This window comes from Mastigoproctus giganteus, chromosome 4, assembly GCF_048544385.1.
Source record: "Mastigoproctus giganteus isolate SK-2022 chromosome 4, ASM4854438v1, whole genome shotgun sequence".
Lineage (NCBI taxonomy): Eukaryota > Metazoa > Arthropoda > Arachnida > Uropygi > Thelyphonidae > Mastigoproctus > Mastigoproctus giganteus.
In genome coordinates, this window is record NC_143578.1 from 61,023,726 (window position 1) to 61,045,031 (window position 21,306).

Sequence of the window (21,306 nt, forward strand, 5' to 3'; positions counted from 1 at the left end):
TGTCATTTTATGTAAAAATATAAAATTATTATTATATATTTTTACATAAATATATAATAATAATTTTATTTATCATCAATTTGCTATACATAGAACGAATAATTTGACCAGTTCCAGAGGGTTCGTTTCACAGATCCCCTGGAACTGGTCTACGGATCTCCAGGGGTCTGCGGAACCCAGTTTGGGAAAATGGCCTAAATAATAAATATGTAAAAATTTTATTCAACAGCATATCATTCAAGTTGATTGTATTAGTATATCACATTTTTTCAAGTATGTGACTTAAAGCTGCTTTTGTTTTCTTTTTTTTTTACTTCATAAATTTGCAGTGTTAGTCAGAGAAGTTGCTATACCAGACCATCCTGTTTGAATATTTAACATGAGTAATCACTTGAATTAAAACTATATGTATATATTCACACATATACTGAGTGGTCAGTTTATTAGGTATACTTGCCTAATAGCAACAGTGTGCCACAGGAATGCTAATACATGTTGATTCAATCTTCCCACATTTGCAAAGCAGATGGTTGTGGAGCTCTACTCTGAAGAACCCATTCCATCCTATCCCATCCACAAATGTGCTCATTTGAATTGAAATCTGATGACAGGAGAACTAACTGCCACAGTCAGCTGAATTCCTAGAAAAATTCTATATAATTCTGGCCATGTTAGTGGTAGTAATAGAGGCGTGTGATGTAAGAAAGCAAGCATATGAGCTTATGTAGCATCAGCCAAAAAAAAAAAAAAAAAAAAACACAATTTCACACAACCATTCCCGCTAAAAGTTTGTCCATTTCCTCCTTGAATTTATTTAAGCTATTAACTTCCACAACAACAGATGGAAATTTGTCCCAGCAGTTAACCACCCACTTGCTAAAGGCAAATTTCTGTAAATCTATTCTATAACTGTCTTTCCTCAATTTGAATTTATGCCCCCCTCAGGTTCATAATCTGAGCAAGAGGAAAAATCCCATCAGAATTGAGCATGCTCAACCCATTCAAGGCCTTATACACTCAATCACATCACTTTGCAATGTGACAGCACATTATCCTGTTGGAAGAGCCCATTTGCTGATTGACACATTGCAACCATGAAGTGATGCACTCTTGGAAACAATTTTCATAGGGCGCCTCCATAGCCAGGTGGGAAGGAGCAGAAGTGTATAGCACAGGCTTCTTGATTAGACCGGGGTTCGAGCCCGTCACCACCAAATACGGAGGATGCGGAAAGGTCAGGGAATGACCATCGCAGAACAATATGGCCTTAGTTGCTAATGCTCCTAAAAACCAAATAACAAATAACAAACAATTTTCATATAGCCAATGGCATACAAATGTTGCTATAGTTGTGTTTTAAGTGGCCCAATGTGTACTATGAAAACACTCCATGCACAATTACACTTCCATCACCATCATGTATTGTTGACATCTGGCAGGATGGGTTCATGGACTCATGCTGTTTTCACTGCATTGTGATCCTCCTATCAGTGTGAGGCAACAGGAACTAGGATTTATTGGACCAGGCAATGTTTTTCCAAACTTGCACCATTTAGTGTTAGTGTTCTTGAGCCTACTCTAACTGTACTTTCTTGTTTTTTTTTCAGACAGGAGTGGAACCCTGTTTGATTATCGACTTCTAGACATCACCCACAATGACATATCACAAGTTATGCATTCTGAATTGCCTCTTTGCTTACCACTGTTGTACTGGGTTGCTATTTTGTTGACTGTAATCATTCTGTCCTACACAAGTCTTGTTAGCCTCTTGCATCAATGAGCTATTTCCAACCACATGATTGTCATTGGTTAGATGTTATTTGGTTATTAGACCAATTTTGATATATTTATGACACACTTAAATGTGAAAACTCCAGCAGAGTTGCATTTTCAAGATACTCATATTTGTGTGTCTGGTGCCGACTACCATATTGCATTCAAAGTTACTTATCTTTTATCTTACAGGGTTGCGGTTTTCAAGAACTCATACTTGTGTGTCTAGCCGACTACCATACCACATTCAAAGTCACTTATATTTCTTCTTGCCATTGAATTGCACATATACAGTATCCCTACATATCTGCCCACTTACTTTATTTCATATTATATGAACATATGATGCTGTTATTGAAGGATTGCTGCATTTCATGAAGTGGGTAGGTGTGCCTAAAGTGGTCACTCAGTGTGTGTGTGTGTGTGTGTGTGTGTGTGTGTGTGTGTGTGTGTGTGTGTGTGTGTGTGTGTGTGTGTGCGCGCGCGCGTGCGTGTGTTGCCTTTGTTGCCATTCTAAGTTGTAAAGATTAAATAAATAAAATAAAATGGCAAATTCCATGAAATGCAGGTCAGAGGACTTTGAAAAATAAATATGTTTGCTCAGAACAAACTAGAAAATAAAACACAAATTATGCAGTACAATGAATCTCCTTCAAGATGCAGTTACATTGAGATATATTTTTGTTTGCAGCATGGAGTTCCTCAACCTTTACATTCACAAACAGATTTTTGAATCATATTATTATACAAACTATTAAAAATTAACAAAACTCAATTCCATAATAATACAAAAGCTTCAATTTTTTTCTTTCATTTATAATATTGACATTGATTAATATTACACATTTTGAAATAAATTCATTGTTTTAAGGATAATTGTTGAATTTATTAATATTAACTTCATATGATTCATTTATACCATCGATATTACGTATTATCACAATAAGGTTTTCCAAGTAAATTTATTTGATTAATGACACCTTTTTCTTTTTTTTTATAATATTGATTATTTTTATTAAGCTAACTTCTTACCTTGCAATTGCATTTTTGCAAAGATTTTTTTTAATAGGGACCATTAATTCAGTATCTTATTTTATTTTTATTCATTGCAAATTTAAAGCTTGCTTTCATTTACTTTGCACCCTCTTTCACTTATAACATTGACATTAATTAAATATAAATTTTCCAGTTGATATAAAGCTGTCTATCACCTACTTTTGAAATTTGGTAAAGTAATATTGATGATTTAATTAATATTTCAAATTTTCATCTCTCTCTTACACACACACACACACACACATTGCGCCTCCGTAGCCAGGTGGGAAGGAGCAGCAGTGCATAGCACACGCTTCTTGATTAGACCGGGGTTCGAGCCCGTCACCACCAAATACGGAGAATGCGGAAAGGTCAGGGAATGACCACCGCATATTCCGGAGCAATATGGCCTTAGTTGCTAATGCTCCTAAAAACCAAATAACAAATAACACACACACACACACACACACACACGCGCACACACACACACGCACGCGCACGCGCGCGCGCGCACGCACACACACACACACACACACACACACACACACACACACACACACACACACACACACACACACGAGCTTGCGCGCACACCTCAATTAATCAACTACTGTTATTTCTTTAAATATAATTTTTTGCATTTGATGATGCATATTTTTATTATTTTTGTAGACACATTTGATGTATACAGAAAGAAAAAGGTAAGTCTATAAAATTTTCTTTTTATAATTAATTTTCTGCCAGTGTATGTAATATTTCTTTTTTTGCCTTTTCAGAATAGTTAAAAAAAAATGATGACAGAAATTTCAGAGTGTAATTTCATCTCTTCGATTCAGTTAAATAGTGTAACAAAGTACTGCAGAAAAATTAAAGCTCATTGGGCATGTCTCACAATGGTGTTGAAAAGCAACTAGTATTATTTTCTGTTTTTGATTATGCATATTTATATTCTTTCTATCTATCCATATGAGAGTAACTGACTTAAACATTTTTGCAGAAATTTGACATTCAAGATTTTTATAAAATTTTATCCAAATTCAATGTGTATATTAGATAGTTTGGAGTATCACTTTCATGTGTATATTTTCTTGTCTATCCAGTTAAAAATACAGGCATGTATACTGTGATAAATGGCAAGTCACTACATTCATCATTTTATAGCATACCCTTAGTGATCACAATGTCTTTGTATATATATGGGTACTTTCTTTTACTATATTTGCAAATTGTAATAAGTTTACTTGATTTTCAAATTGTATGATACTAACAAGGAGCAGGAAGTTACAATTTGTGTTGAAACAGACCTATTTTACAACATGTAAAATAGGTAAAAACAGTAAAAACTTTACTTTTACTTTACTGTATTGTTTAAAAACAGTACAGTAAAAACTTTATTTGAAACTTTGATAACCAGGAAGCTCTAGTAATTGTGATATTTATATTCTAAAACAGGGTTACCAATTACAGTAGTTTTCTTCATGTTCCATATTATAAAAAATTCGTCTCGTTGCAGTCCAGACCCTGTTTCAACAGGTCCTGGACTGCAATTAGTGACAAACATATGAACAAAAATAATTACTGCTTGGTAGCACCTGTTAATTATTAAAACAGATTAAATTTTTCTTGTTTCAATTTTGGAATGGTCTTAATTCAATTCCTGTTGGTGACTGGAGAAATTTCAAAAGTTCCCTTTAGTTGAGCCCAAAGTTTGGCAGTTTCAGGTGGAGGGAATAGAGTTTTTTCTGTGAGTTATTCCAGGTTTTCTACCCACACAATGTGCAAATTTGCTCGTGAACACTCGCTTGTATGCACAAATACATATACAGATTTGAATGACAGTTCCAGTGCTGTTAAAAATACTAATAATGACAATAATATTGTTTTTCCTAGGTTGATGCAATGCTCAGATAACTGGAAAATTTAGCCAATTGAAACACCCTAATTTCTATGCATGCCAGTTAACAAAGCCTGTACTGATTTTTTTTTTTCCCCCTTCTCTTGAGACACGAGTTGTTCAGTAATCTTAGATACTCTGTTCACGAGTAATTTGGAAAATGTAATGCAATTGCAAAACGCTAACTATTGTGAAAAGATTGTTCATTTTTGAATTAGTAGTAGTAGTGGCATGTGATGCAAGAAAGCAAGTGTATGAGCTTATGCAGCATCAGCCAAAAAAAAAAAAAAAAAATCACACCATTCCCTCCAAATGCCTGTCCAGTTCCTCCTTAAATTTATTCAACCTATCAACTTCCACAAAGACAGATGGAAATTCGTTCCAGCAATTAAGCACCCGCTGGCTAAAGGCAAATTTCCACACATCTATTCTACATCTGTCTTTTCTTAATTTGAATTTTGCCCCCTTGGGTTCGTAATCTGAACAAATGGAAGGATCCCATCAGAATTCAGCGTGCTCAAACCATTCAAGGCCTTATACACCTCAATCAGATCACCGTGCAGGTGCCTAGTCTCCAGCCACTGCAATCTGCAGAACTTAAGCCTCTCTTGGTAAGAGGATCCCTTCATTCCCCTCACCAATCTTGTTGCCCTTCTCTGTACACGTTCAAGTAAATCTACATCCTTCCTAAAATGTGGCCTCCAGACCTGTACGCAGTACTCAAGGCTTGGTCTGACCATTGCCTTATACAGAGGGACAATCACCTCCTTCTCCCTGCTAGCAAAATTCCTATATATCATTGACAAAACCCCATGACCTGCCCTGGCAGCCTGTCTGCATTGCTCAGAAAACTTCATATCTGACTGCACAATTACTCCCAGGTCTTTTTCATTTTCTACCACCTTAAGTGTAGTACCACAGAGTTGGTATGTTTCTCTGGGGTTACTTCTACCCATATGCAGTACTTTGCATTTGTCAAGGTTAAACTTCAGTTGCCACTTCTTAGCCCATCTGCCCAAATTATGTAGATCCTGTTGCAGTAGCACACTGCCATTACTGTCATTAACAACCCTGCCAACCTTTGTATCATCTGCAAACTTCGACATTAAGCCTGATATACCTTCATCAATATCATTGATAAATATACAAAACAACAGTGGACCTAACACCGAACCCTGTGGGACTCCACTAATAACATTAGTCCACGAAGAGCAGCACCCATTGATTACCACCCTCTGTCTTCTCCCACTTAACCATCCTTTTATCCATTGTAGCAACTTACCCTTAATACCATTCTGCTCCAATTTGTACAATAGTCTTTCATGCGCAACCGTGTCAAAAGCTTTCCTGAAATCCAAATATATGATGTCAAAATTATTTTTTGCATCCAGTTCCTTTGTAACCACATCATAATATCCTGTCAAATTTGTCAGACAAGACTTTCCCTTAACAAACCCATGCTGTGTCTGAATTATTGCTGCAGTCTTGTCTTGTCTAATTTCTGAAACTCCTATAATAAGTGTTGGAACACAATTTGTCCATGATGCTAACACAGGCATTATCTCAGATAGGACAAGCCGAGCTTTCTACGTGGGAGTTTAAAATGCTGATGGAACTGGTATTCAATTGGTACTTGAGTCAAGTGGACCAAATTTCATTGAAGTCCTGTTATTCTGTGACAGCTAAATCTTTTGCTTGCACCTTCACAGTGGTAAGGCTGTTAGTAACCCTGAGTATAACTCCTGTGTACAAGTCCTGAAATACAGCACCTAATATACTGGAGATGGCCACCAAGGTGTGGACTAACATAAACACAAGCCACAGTGTGGCATTCACACTACGCAGAAGAATTCTGTCCTGCATTGTTACCAGGTGGTAGCATGATCCCATTCCAAAACATCCCACAGGTGTTCAATTGGTCAGGCAAATTTGGCCAATCAAGATGGGTGGTAACTTCACTGTGTTCCTGAACCAATCATGCACAGTGTGGGCCCAATGACATGGTACGTTATCATCTTGGTAGGTTCCATTTCTGTCTGGGAAAAAGTGCACCATGTCAGGTGCACATAGTCTCTTAGGAGCTGCCAGTAGACCTCACTAGTGAAATGTTGGTCCATATGCACCAGGAGTCCTAGTTCTTGCCAGTGAAACATGCCCATATTGAGCAATCACTGACACCTGCCGGGATAGTGGGCACCATGCACATTGGCATACGGACTAGCATACTGTTCCAGGAGCTCACATCTGGTGAGTAGGGGCTTGGCAAACCCAGTGTCCTGAGCTGGATATCATCATTCTTCTCTTTCTTGGTGATTCCTTTCTACTTCTCTTTCTCTCTCAGGGTAACTTGTGAATTTTTTTTTTTTTTTTTTTTGGCTGGTGCAGCATAAGCCTCAGGCTTCCTTTTACCATATGGCTAATAATAATAATTGCTTGTGTCACACACAAAGGCATCCATCGGCATTTTGCACTAAGTATTTGGATCCATCCATCCATCACACTTGTTTCTAATCTTCTAGTGTCCCACCAGCATTTTGCACTAAGTATTTGGATCCATCCATCCATCCATCCATCCAGCACACTTGTTTCTAATCTTCTAGTGTCCCACCAGCATGTTGTTGACACCACACTACAAGACAATCTTTGTGTTACACACAAAGGCATCCATCGGCATTTTTCACTAAGTATTTGGATCCGTCCATCCATCCATCCAGCACACTTGTTTCTAATCTTCTAGTGTCCCACCAGCATGTTGTTGACACCACAGCATTTGCCATTGATGGTGATTAGTGGTAAGGAGAGGTTGTCTGCTGTGGAACCCCATGTCTGAGTGTGCGACACATTATTTGGGATATTGTTCTTACGTTCCCCAGTACTGTATTGCAATGTCAGCTGTCACACAGTAATCTGTTATTGAGCCCCTACAATGCACTGCACCCTTTGCTCACTACGAACATCCACCTTGCATAATCCTTTACAGTTCTGTCGGCAGGAGGTGGTTTGATCCGTTCAATACCATTCTTTGTACATTGAGCCATGAGCAACTGACAAGATGTGCCCTTTTGAAACTCTGTGAGATCTTAGCTGTCTCATAACTGCTACTTCCTCACTTTGTCTTGCATGACTAGATGCAAATTACTACCACTCTGTCATATGAAGCCATTCAGCATTTTATACTGCGAGCTATGTGGCATAGGCCATTGTGGATGAGGTGGTTACATACAAAATCGTCGCGCCCAAATTGTTTAGCAAATTTTTCTGCTTGAGCCTTCAAGATCGGACGGTCTATTGAAAATCCAGCACTTCTTTGTAACCTTGCACTTTCTAAATTTTTTTTTTTTCTGGTTATGTTCTTTTTCAGTGACCGATATGTAAACATGTTTATTCTTCCACAATATTGATACTGTTGTAGAGGACGAAGAAAATGTTCTACACACTTTAACATTTTTTTGCACCACGTTATAACTTACAAATACTGTAATTTCGACTTTTTCTAGAATCGAGAGACATTTTCTTTTGTTAGTAGACATGTTTCTGAAGGAAGGGTTCATTTCTAATGGATTTAGCTTTAAAATGACACTAAAGTGATCTGTATACAAACTTCTTAGAAGTCCCGAAATGCATGTAAAGTTCTTAGAAGTTCCGAAATGCATACAAAGTTCTTAGACATCCCGTTTTCAAAATTCTTAGAAGTCCTGAAATAAATTTATGGTTCATTGAATACAAGACAATCTTTAAATAGGTTATGCGACAAGTGGAACGCAATGCACTATTGTATAGCCCCTGTCCCAAAAGAACAAGGTTATAAACCAGTCGCTAATCCAATGCAGGTGGTCGTAAAAGCTGTCACCCTTTCTGTTTTTGTCTATTCCAAGAAGTGGGTTTTTTCGACTAACCGAGCAGTTCAGAATGTTTGCATAGTTACCAAAATGTGTATGGTATATCTGTGAAGTACTCTCGTTATAACAGTGAGTGATTAAATGGGAATACTTGTAAATTAAAATCATTATGGTTTTTTGCTCGTTATAACCAAGTTCGACTGTATATATATATTTTTTTTTTTTTTTTCTCGGTGGGAAGATGAGACTAACTTAGGAACTTCTCCTAAGTTAGCTATAAGTGATCGTATGACTCATTCAGTTACATAATTTTTTAAAAAATTATTGTACAAGTCGTGTATAGTCTTAATTCTATGCATAGCATTAATCAGTACTTTAGGGTATCTATCTCATATTGTGTAGGCACTTTGTCACAAGTTTCCTTAATATTTCATTATTAAACCAGTGCCCCAATGGAGAACATGTCTACTAACAAAAGAAAATGTCTCTCGACCATGGTTTTGACACTGCTTGGGGTCTTGTTGGTGGATAGGTAGGCATTGCAAAGACCTAACAATCCAGCGACAAGATATATCTGCAATAAGTAGGCACAATAAACTCAAGTAAATTTAGGATAAAAGCCTTGTGCTATGGGAGTTATAAAACATTATCATCACTACAGACACAATGAGGGCATAGTCTCATTCTGTGTGCAGCAGTGAGCAAACTATGTTTGTTACTTCATGCATCAATCTCTATTGGAATGCTGCTTTTTATTTAGAGTACTATAATACCAAGGCATTCTTCACAGAATTGAGAATGAAAAGGATCTGGTGGACATAAATTCTCTTAGCAGCCCAGATGGGCTCCTGATACAGTTCATGGGATTTTTGTTAATGATATATGTGTATTTTTCCAGAGATAAGGAGATCATTATCCCATTACCTTGAGTACTGCATACAGATCTGGAAGCTTCATTTTAAGAAGGATATGGATCTGTTAGAATGGGTGCAGAGAAGAGTAATGAGATTAGAGGGGGACAAAAGGGTGCTCTTACCAGGAAAGGCTTCATTTCTGCAAATTTCAGTGTCTAGGGACCAGGCATCTGCAAGGAGATCTGATTGAGGTGTTTAAGGTTTTGAATGGACTGAGTAAGCTCAATGCTGATGGATCCTTCCTCTTGCTCAGACTATACATATGAGGGGCCATAAATTCAAATTGAGGGAAGGATGGTTGCAGGATAGATTTGTGGAAATATGTCTTCAGCAAGCTGTTAGTTAGTTGGTGGAACAAACTCCCATCTGGTGTTGTGGAAGTAGCTAGTTTGGATAAATTCAAGGAAGAACTAGACAAACTATTAGAGGGGATGGATAGGTAGGTGATATGGGAAGTTCTGTTTTTTTTTTTTTTTTTTTTTTTTGCTGATGCTGTATAAGCTTGCTTTCTTGCATAATTTTTCAATGTTAATGCTCCACAATGTAAGATCAGTGCACTAAGTAGCAAACCTAGTTTGCTCATTGCTATGTACAGAATGATGCCATGCCCTCCTTGTATAATAATTCTTTATAACCTTCATAGTATGAGGCATTTGCCTTAAATTTACTTGAATTTATTTTGTCTGTTGCACTACCTCTCATCTCATTTATTGTGACTATATCTCATCACTGGACTGTTAAGATCTTCACAGCTGTGCATATAGCTTTTCAGCTTTTCACATATACAATAAACTGATGGACTGTTGGTGGTAGACACTTTGGCTAATAAATACTAACTGTTTATTATTGTTTAATTGTACATGGTGGTGATCTTCAGTAAAAGGTGCTTGATGCACCAGCATAATGACCACTTTAATGGCTTTTACAAAGACGTTTGACCGCTGTGAGTGCTGCTTATACAACTAGGTCATTAATTCTAATATATTCATAGCCACTTGAAAATTTACAGAGATTTTGTTGAGCTTTTGAGAATTATCTGTAATCTTTTCCTACAATAAAAATACTATATTTATTCATTATTCAAGCATTATATTCATAATTAAATTGCAATGTACGGATATTTTATTTAAATATATAATAATCATTTAATTGATTAATTTTTAATATTTTTCTTTACACCTAAACACCTAAAGCAGAATGAGTCTGGCTACTTTGATTTCCATATGTGTATGCACACATGGAAATCAAAGTGTTTTAATCTAAAAATTTAACCCCGTGCCAGATGGGCAAGGTCGTTGAGAACCCAGCAGACCTTAGCAATTTTTTTTTTTTTTTTTGTACTCCTTATCTACTCTGCCCACACAGCTGAAACTCTTAATGAATTTCAATAAAATGTGTTTTCTTTGATTTCTTTATCGAAAATTCCAGAAATTACCATTAGTTGCACAAACTGGACAAATACAGGATTTTCTTTTTGCACAAAAATTAAAACAGTGCACACTCCTATAAATTGTTTTTTAAGAAAAAAAAAATATTATATATTCCTCTTCAGTGTGCTTTGTACCTGCTAGCAAAATTCAAGGAAATTCATCTTTTGGAAACTGCAATATAAATTTGGAATTTATATTGCAGCTTCCAATATAATAATGCAAATTTATTTTTATCCATTGCACAATGTAGTGTTTTCTATTTGACAGCACTCAAGTAAAAAACATTAATTTTGTGCATTGGATAAAAAAAGAAGTTTGCATTATTTTCACAGATTTATTTTTTGAAAACAGTATTACCAGTGAACCTTTCCTGGATGCATAATTGACACTAAAAAAATTTCAAGAAAAAATCTATATTAGAAGCTGCGTTTTTAACTTCTGAAAACAGGTGTCAAATTGGAAATTCTGTGCAAAATGAAATTGAAGTGTACATGCAAATGGAAAAACAGTATGCGCTCCTTGTAACAAACTGTTTTTTTGAAAAAAAATTATTATACATTCATTCTTCAGTGTGTTTTACATCTAACAATGGAATTTCAAAGAAATATATCTGTTGGCAGTTGTATTATAAACATTTTAAATTTGCAGTTATGTCAAAACAACATAGAATATTTGTTTTTGTTTTTTTTTGTTAATTATTGCTTTTATGAATATTATATTGTATTATTGCAAACCAAATAATGTAATTGGTTAGAAGAAAAGAAAAATATCAGAATTATATTTTCTAAAAATTAAATTAAAAATTCAATTTATATTATATTGCTAAAATTTAAATTCAAAATTTATATTATACTAAAATTTCATAAATTTTAATATAATATAAATTATATTATATTAAAAAAACCACTCACTATTGAGTGTTTAAAAATCGAGATCTGCAAGACCGTGCACCCCAGGGATTATCAGTAATTGTCACGTGCTAGCTGATGAATTAGACAAAACAAATATAAGAAAAAGCATAATAGTGATGGTATTAACTAGTGACAAGACAGTACTGATGTCATCTTTAACATACATTTTAAAACAATTTTAAAAGACTGCAATATCTGAAAATAATCTACAAAAAAATCCCATGTGGTTAATATAACATTTGAACAGCATTTTATGCAGATTATCTTCTAAATACTTAAAACGAAAGCACTTCATTCACAGTGTACTGCAAGATTACAATTATTAAAGAAGCAGAAGAGAAAACAAAAAAAACTTGAGTTTTTAGACTGTATTAGCAATAAATAAATTCAAAATTTTATGCAGGTGAAGTGAAGCACTTTCAGTTTGAGTATTTAGAATTTTATGTGTATTTTTAACACTTATGTAGATATATGCATGCACTTTGTATGTGCTATTTTTTGACTATTAGCCAATAACTAATAATTGTCCATTAAATTAATTGTCCATTATTATGTTTTGCCTATAACTGATCATAATGTAGTATAAATTGTATTGTATTCTTTAGCTTAATTAAATAATTCAAGTGTTAATTTGTTTTATGCAGCTGTAAATATATTAAACCTCTGTTATTCTCATTCATTTAGTTGTTTTAGACACTATTTTTTATTCAATTTCATTTCAGGATTTAGTGAAACTGATCGATATCAATCCATTTGGAGAAGTGACAGATGCATTGTTATTTGAATGGAAAGAACTATTTGAACTGAAGTCAGTTATTATAGAAAACTCTGTGGGTATTCTAGGAATTAAATCATGTCATATGCATAAATTTTGAAATAACATTAATGCATAAGTAAGAAAAGGAGAAATTCCATTGATATTATAATGTTTTTAATTAAATTGAATTAAAATTGAGAATGTATTTAAAATTGGAAAAGAGTAATTGCAAGTATTTTAGTTTTCTATGAAATTCAGTATTTATCTCAGCAATGAATTAAATGATCAGCTGAAGCGTAGAACATGGGATGCCAAGTCATTTGACACCTGATATTTTCTGTAGCATTGCTCTAAAATTTTTTTCTCGTCACACATGAAAAATTTGAAATTTGCCCCTTGTGTTTCTAGCTACTCAACATCTGATTACAAATGCCTGTTGATTAATTGTAAACTATTATGGACACTTATCTATTGGCAACATTCCATTTTTGCACACATTTATTGTTTGAAGAAGCTGCTAGGTATGACAAAAGAATAACAGTGCTACAACAAACAAGGTTCACTATTCAATGATTAACACAAATGTGAAATAAAATGTTTAATGAACTACAATAATCATCAAGAATGGTAAAATATAATAAGAAAAGATAAAAGCCAGTAAAGAACTGTTAAAATATAATGGCTAAAAGTGATAAAATATGCTAATGCTAATATCAAAAAATCACAAAATATAGGAGTAGGTTTTGAGGATTGATGATTCTTTCTCACTTCTAAAACATATGACATGATATTGATTTAATAGCATATTCCATGTGACAAATAACAAATATCAGAGGTGGACGGTTCGCTCCCGTTTCTGGACGTGCTAGTGCATCGCGTAGGCCCACATCTAGAGACCTCAGTATACCGCAAACCCATGTGGTGCGGTCAATTCACCAACTACGGGTCCGGCCACGCTCCAAGCCATCTCAATAGCACTGCCCGCACCCTGTTCTCCAGGGCCTGGAGCCATTCCAGCACCGACACAATTAGACGTAACGAGATCTCCCGTGTGAAGGCGGACTTAACCAGATGCGGTTATCCATCCCATGTACTAAACAGATGCTTGTTACAGGCACAAGAGCTTACTTCCAACCCAAGACCTCCGAAGCAAGTCGGCATATCATCCGCCTACATTCCGTACTATCCAGGAGTGTCAGGACGTATCTCGAAGATCCTGAGAAGTTACAACATAAAATGTGTACAATTACCAGGTAGGAACCTACGTTCACTTGTCTCCAGTGTGAAGACCCCTGTCACACCTGTCTTACGCAGCAATGTAGTGTACCGTATCACCTGTAGGGCCTGTAACAGTTGCTACGTAGGTGAGACATCGAGACGTCTCCAGGATCGCCTCACGGAACACGACAGAGCAATCCGGCTTGCCGAAACTGACCAGTCCGCGCTTGCAGAACATTTTTGGGCTACCAACCACGATCTTGACCCCAAGCGCGACTTTGAGATAGTGGACCACGCGCGACACTTTCGCCACCGCCTATGGCTAGAGTCACTAAACATAATGAACAACCCTAAGGCATTAAATCGCCAGAAAGGCATGCGTATACATCCAATCCTGGAGACAACCGTTTTATTGATGGATGATCACTGGCGCAAGGCAGCACACGTCCGTGCTACAACAATGACGAATGAGTAACGTGCCACAGTTTGCTTGTAATGTATTTAAAAATTCTGTCAGTTGAGAAAGGGACACGAGTTCCGAAAGCTTCTGGAAATATTTTATTTTATTTTATTTTACTGGGTATACTTTAAATAAATATCTGTTAAACAAAAATCATCACTCAATGCAGTGCATGGCATGATCCTGAACAATGAAGGAAAGATGAAAAGAAAAAAAAAAAAAAAAAAGTAGTGGACAAAAAAGAAAAGGGGAAGGATGGGAAGAAAAGAAAATTCAGTGTGATAGAAAACAAAAGAGGTATTTGCAGAATTATTCTGCTTGCATTATACACCATGTTTGATAAATGTTATTGTGTCTGCTTTGTAAAAAGCTTTGTAAAAATAATAAAATAATAATAAAGTTAGTTGTATACATTATTTTCTACTGATGAGGTAAGAAGGGTGAAAGTTAACTATGTCAGGTACTGGCAAAGAGAGCTAAGAATGGAAAAAGGAGTTCTGTCTAATTTCTAAGTACCAGATGAAGTGAATAAGTATTTTTGCAGCAATCTTTACAATTGAAAGTAATGTTTCTTTTGGAAGGGGAATAATGAAGAGGGGTCGGCTTGTAGTAAAATAAGTGATGATAGTTGTTGATCTGACAGTATTCATCCAGTTATACTAAAAACAAAAAAAGTAGTTGCACATGAGTGGAATAAACCATTAGTAATATTAATGAGATCATTAGACCCAGGATGATCCCCTTGGACTACAGAAGTTCTGATGTTTCTTTGCCCATATGAAGAGGACCTGAAAGGTAATATGACACTATATACCACTCAGTTTGATTTCTCTGAGGGGTAAGGAGCAAAGTCTGTGGTTAAAGATGCAATACAGAGGACCATCTCAATAAGATTGAAATCCTAAAGAAAGCACAGCACAGCACAGCATAGATTTGTGAAATTCCAGAACTAAGGACCCTAAATTCAAATTACAAAAAGGGATTTTGATTGAATTTTAGTAAGTTTTCTTTTATGTGGTGAGTTATTAATTAAGGAAGTCTTGCTTGACAAATCTGGATTCAAAGTGGACCAACAGTTAGATTCAAAAATAACTTTAGTATTATGTACGTAAGCTGAAGTAAAGCTTTTGATGTGATCCTTCATGAAAGATTATTGTATAAACTGGACAAAATATGGATTACAGCTAAAATTCTGACCATTAATAATGCTAATAATGATAGCAACTATCCAGTTAATTTAAAAATTTTGTTGCCAATGTTGAGTTTCCTTCCCAATTGCTCCAATCCAGTGGTTCCCAGTGGTTTTATACTTTTCACTCCTCTTAAAATATTTCACAAATTCACTTCTCCACCCCTCCAGAACATATACACAGATGTGACATAACATTTAGATATGATTATACAAGCAACTCTCGGTTTACGAACGAGTTCTGTTCCAAGATGTTCGTTATATATTTTGTTCAGTATGTGTATCTTGCATTCCTGAGCTTTTAAGATGCGTATCGTATCGTATAAATTAGCAGCCATTTTAAAGCATTAAAACCATGTACTAAACATTGAATGGTCTATACAATACGTTTTATTATAATGTATGTATGCGTTATGGTTTATCATATACGATAAGTAACGTAAAATAAAATTTAAAAAAAATAAAAAAGAAATAAAAAAAACAAGATATCGAACTTGTTAATTTTAATTAAAAACATAGAGTTACAAAATAGAAATAAAGAAAATGAGCGCTAACATAATATATGTACTGTACATACATATGTATTCAACTTTTATTTGTCAATATCTTCATCAGAGTTCAATATTTTCCACATAAGTGACACTAGGTAAAGATGAGGTAGATGGAAGGGTGTCTGATAATGAAGAAACAGCTCGGTTTCCCGCTTTTTTAAAATGTTTTTATAGAAGATTGCACAGATATTCTTTTTTTTTTGTTTTCTTCAAAATCTCACTGTAGCATGCTAGACAGTCATAAATGCCTCTTTTCACTTTTGCAATTCTTTCCATATTTGCGTCTTCTTCAATGATTGACAACCCCTCAGAAATTGATTTAAAAGCAGCCATTTTTCTAGGCGTCCATGGAATATCAGGTTCTTCTCTTACTTCAGAATTTAGATGTGTCTCTATTTCAATTATTTCATTGGTTGTTAATTCCTCAAAATGCAAGACCAAAAGCTCTCACGTCAGTCACGAAGTTCATTTTATTGACCAGTTCAACAATTTCCTGATAATTATTGTAATAAATATATTAATAAATAATAAATCCTTGCGTATATGTCCGTTCTGATATTCCCTGTCAGAGACTTGGCAATTTGGAATCTCCTCTCTTTGATCTTCTCTGGCTTAAAATCTCTCTACCTCATTGTGTCAAATTCATCTGTTGTCTCTACCGTTCTCCCAGCTCCACTAATCACTTGGAGCTCTTTGACTTCCTCTCTTTGCAACTTGACTTTCTCCAGTCCAACTTTCCTAACAGTGAGGTAATTTTCCTTGGTGATTTTAATGTTCACAACTCCAACTGGCTTCCGTTTTCTAGTCACGCCAACCCAGCTGGTGAAGATGCTGAGGCTTTTGCAATTACTAATGATCTTGCACAGATTGTTCATTTACCTACAAGAATACCGGACAATCCTAATCATACAGCCAATACGCTTGGTCTTTTTCTCACAAACAACCCTTCTAAGTACACGGTCGAAGTGAGAGGTCCTTTAGGCACTTCAGATCACAACTTGGTGATTGTCTCTTCTCCAATGGAACTTTTATCTCATGGCTATTCCCAACCTCGTGTTGTTTGGCATTACAAGAATGCAAAATGGGATGACCTGTGAGACTTCTTTTCTTCTTTTCCTTGGTCGGATTACTGTTTCAAAAGTTCTGATGTCAACGTTTGCTCAGATCATGTCAGTGAAATTATTCTTGCAGGAATGGAATCCTTTATCCCACACTCCACTTTAAAATCTCGTCCTTTATCTAAACCTTGGTTTTCCAATAAGTGTGCTAAGGCTGTTCAAGAGAAGAATGTTGCATATCGTAATTGGCTTGTATCTAATTCTTCAGTTTCATTTTCTGCCTACACCAAAGCTCGCAACAATTGTAAAGCAGTTATTAACCAGTCCAAACTAGAGTTTGAACAGGCTAAGAGTAGAAAACTTGCTTCTTGCCCTAATGGTAGCTGAGCATTCTGGTCTCTTGCCAAAGCTATTGGCCGCAACTTTCGCCCATCTCTGCTCTCACCTCTGTCCAAACCAGATGGTTCTGTTGTCACTTCAGCCAAGGATAAAGCTGACCTGCTAGCATCCCATTTTTCTTTCAACTCATGCATTAACGATCTTAGTAAAACACCTCCCACTATTCCCAACATGCTCCATTCAATGCCTCCTGTGGTCTTCCGTCAAAAGGCTGTCGGAAGGATTTTGACGAATCTTGATGCTAAGAAAGCTCCAGGTCCCGATGGTATTTCTCAACTTGTTCTCAAAACCTGTGCTCCTGAACTTACTCCTTTTCTTTGCCGCCTTTTTTCACTTTCTTAGTCCAAAGGTGTTTTTCCTTCTGCTTGGAAATTTGCTCATATCCAGCCAGTTCCTAAAAAGGGTGACAAATCCCTCCCATCCAATTATCGTCCCATTGCAATTACTTCTACTCTTTCTAAAGTAATGGAGAAATCAATTAACCGCCAACTCTTAAACTCCCTAGAAACCTTCCATCTGATCAACGATCGCCAGTATTGATTCCATCGGTGTCGATCCACTGGTGATATTCTGGCTTATGTTACCCATTTATGGACTAATTCAATGGAAAGGTTCGGTGAAACACAAGTAATTGCTCTTGACATCTCAAAGGCTTTCGATCGTGTTTGGCATAAAGGTCTTCTAAACAAGCTTCCATCTTATAGTTTACCAACTGTTTTTAGTAATTAGTTATCCAGTTTTCTCTCTGATCGCTCACTGAGGGTGATGGTAGATGGCTCTCTGTCTTCTAACTTCTCCACTAATGCCGGTGTCCCCCAAGGTTCAGTTCTTTCCCGCACTCTTTTCCTCTTATATATTAATGACCTTCTTTCCATTGACTGGAAATCCTATCCATAGTTGTGCCGATGATAGCACATTTCATTCCACTTTCCATTTTGAGAAACCTTGTCCTGCTCAATCAGCTTCAACTTCTCGAAAATCTGCTACCAATTCCTTAAATGTCGATCTTCAGGTAATTCTCCGTGGGGCAAAGACAGCTTAGTTGATTTCAACCCTTCTAAAATGCAGTCTTGTCTTGTATCTCGCAAAAAGGATTCTTCTGCTCCTATGCTTATCTTTAGTGACAATCCAATTTCTAGGCAAAATGATATATCTCTTTTGGGGATTACCCTGACTTCTGATCTCTCTTGGCACAAGCACATTACAAATATTGCTTCTTCTGCATCTAAAAAACTTGGTTTTCTCTTTCACTCTCAGCGTTACTTTTCTTCCAAACAGCTGCTCACTCTGTATAAATCGCAAATCCGCCCTGCCATGGAATATTGTTCCCACATCTGGGGTGGTGCCCCCAAAAACCTCTCTCTCTCAGGCTTCTTGATTCCATTCAGAAGAGGGCAGTTAGGTTAATTAATGACTCATCTCTAACAGAGTCTCTGCTCTCGCTGTCTCATAGACGTACTGTTTCTGCTGCATGCCTCTTTTACAGATACTTCCATGGGCACTGTTCTTCTGAATTAGCTTCTATAATTCCTGCTCTCCCTTTCAAAACAGTCCAAACTCGTGCCACCACCAGCCAACATCCATTTATTGTCCAACTTCAAACTCACAGAACCAACTTTTCATCTTCCTCGTTTATTCATTCAACTGCCGTTTTCTATAACAACCTTCCTTCATACTTATTTCCTGAAAATTACAGTCTACAGAAGTTCAAGTCCAATGTCAACAAATATCTTCTTTCGTCTTCTTAAACTCCAACCCAAGCACAGTACTAAGTACTATAGGTTCTAACACCTCTTGTGTTTGGGGTTTACATAAAAAAAAAAAAAATTTAAAGTTTATTTTTTTAAATCTTACAATTATGTTCACTATACATTTGGCATTTCGTTTTATAAGGAACTCTATCTATTGGCAACTTTAAGAAATTTTGAATGATTGTGACGTTCGTTATAGCGAATGTTCATAAATCGAACGTTTGTAAACCAAGAGTTGCCTGTACTTATATATTAAATCAGTATGTACTTCAGTCTTAATCTCAAAGGTTGAAATCAAACATGCTTCATACTTGAATTAGTGGGATGGTTTGTTCATATTTGATTAAGAAAGTACTTCATAAAAACAACATGCTTTCCCCTTCTCAGAAGGCCTCTGTGGAGTATGCCCGCATTGCTCCAATTACTAGATTCACCTGTGATTAAAATGCCCTTTTCATAATTCAATCATAGCAGGAATCTGTCTTTCCTTTTTAATTGCCATATTATAAAGGGGCAGATTGAAAATTCCCAGAAAGTCATTCTTCACTTGCTCATCCATTCCTTATAGACTGTAGAAGAATACTTAGTCTTAACTGTGTCTATAGTAATGTCAAGGGTGTTGTAAGTAAAATGGGCGAATTCAAACTTCCAGTTGGAACAACTAATGCTGGCATAATAGGGCTAACAGAAATGTGGCGATGAGTTCCACTATGGTGTGTGAGAGAGAGAGAGAGAGAGAGAGAGAGAGAGAGAGAGAGAGATGTATTTAAGAAAGATAGGGAAGATAGAAGGGGTGGTGGGGTCATGCTTCTTATTAACAGCAGTCTGAGCATGAAAAGAGCTTTGCAAGCCAGAAGTTACACCATCCAGCATAGAATCTGTGTGGTATGAGTTAGTTGGAAGCTAAGGTATAATGAGAGTGGGACCATAGGATTGCAAAGAGTATAACGAGGATCTCTGCAACTTTACATACAGGAACCATTGGCAGGTGGTGATCACACAATTGTTAGTTGAAAGATGAAAAAGATGTTGCAGTAGTGAACGGCATGGGTTTTAATTTCAGAAAATGGGAGCTATGACAGTTTAAGGTGGTATATGGCATCTGTTAATTAGGCAGATTGCAGATGGAGGGCAAATACATTAGAATTATGGAATATACCTTTAAAGCAATCATAGAAGCCATGGATGCATTTATACCATTAAGAATATAGAACAAAAGGAGGATGCCAAGATGGATGAATACAGAGCTTGCCAGTCTAATAACACAGAAAAAGAGAGAATGGGAAAGTTAGAGCGAGGAAAAGTACTGAAACCTACAACAGCTACAAATTGATCTGTAATAGTACCACATATAAGATCAGGGAGGCCAAGGCTAATAGAGCAAATAATAGGTACAAGGAGTTTTTCATGTGGCCTGTGGCCAGGGAGTGTGTTGCACTGTTGAGATTAATTTTGAGGGCATCACTGGACTTAGAGAGATTCCTTTGAATTGGAGATATTGCCTATATGTAAAGGCAGTTTTAAGAGTGTGAAGTCGATAACTACAGACTGGTTAGTCTGACTTTAGTGGTGGGAAAATCTTGGCGTCAAAGGTTAAGAGCACACAGGGACATTTAGATAGAAAATGGCATTCTAAATGACACAAAACATAGTTTTTTTTTTTAAGGAAAATTATTTTGAACCAGTTATTATTTGGATTTTAGCAAGTCATTTGACTCAGTCCCTCTTGAGAGGTTACTATATAAGCTAGAACATGTTGAGATTACTGGAAAAATTCTAAGATGGATCCCAGGGTGGCTGCAAAAGTAGAAGACAGAGGGTTGTGATTAATGGATATTCTTCAGATTGGTGTAATATCAGAAGTGGGGATTCCTAAGGTCAAAATTTGCAGATGATATAAAGAAGGGATAGAATTGTTAATGATCAGTTCCAAGTAGCTCTCCTGCAGGATAACTTGAACAAGCTTCAAGAGTAGGCAGAAAAGCTGTTTTAATGCAGCAAAATGTGAGATAGTAATCCTATTGTATAAGGCTATTGTAAAACTGAATTTGGAAAAAAGTCAATCTTGAAAGAGCCCAAAGACAGGTAGCTTGCATGATGAGATCAGCAGGTACCATAAATTTAAAT

At 36.2% G+C, this 21,306-nt stretch overlaps 1 protein-coding gene across 1 annotated transcript in view; it reads left to right on the forward strand.

Moving 5' to 3' along the window:
* LOC150086767 (translation initiation factor eIF2 assembly protein-like) overlaps positions 1-21,306 on the forward strand; it is an 87,585-nt gene that overhangs the window by 56,533 nt on the left and 9,746 nt on the right. Inside the window, exons 9-10 of the mRNA XM_090371568.1 lie at positions 3,481-3,509; positions 12,519-12,626. Of these exons, the coding sequence (XP_090227694.1) occupies positions 3,481-3,509; positions 12,519-12,626 (137 nt within the window). The remainder of the gene's footprint in view (positions 1-3,480; positions 3,510-12,518; positions 12,627-21,306) is intronic.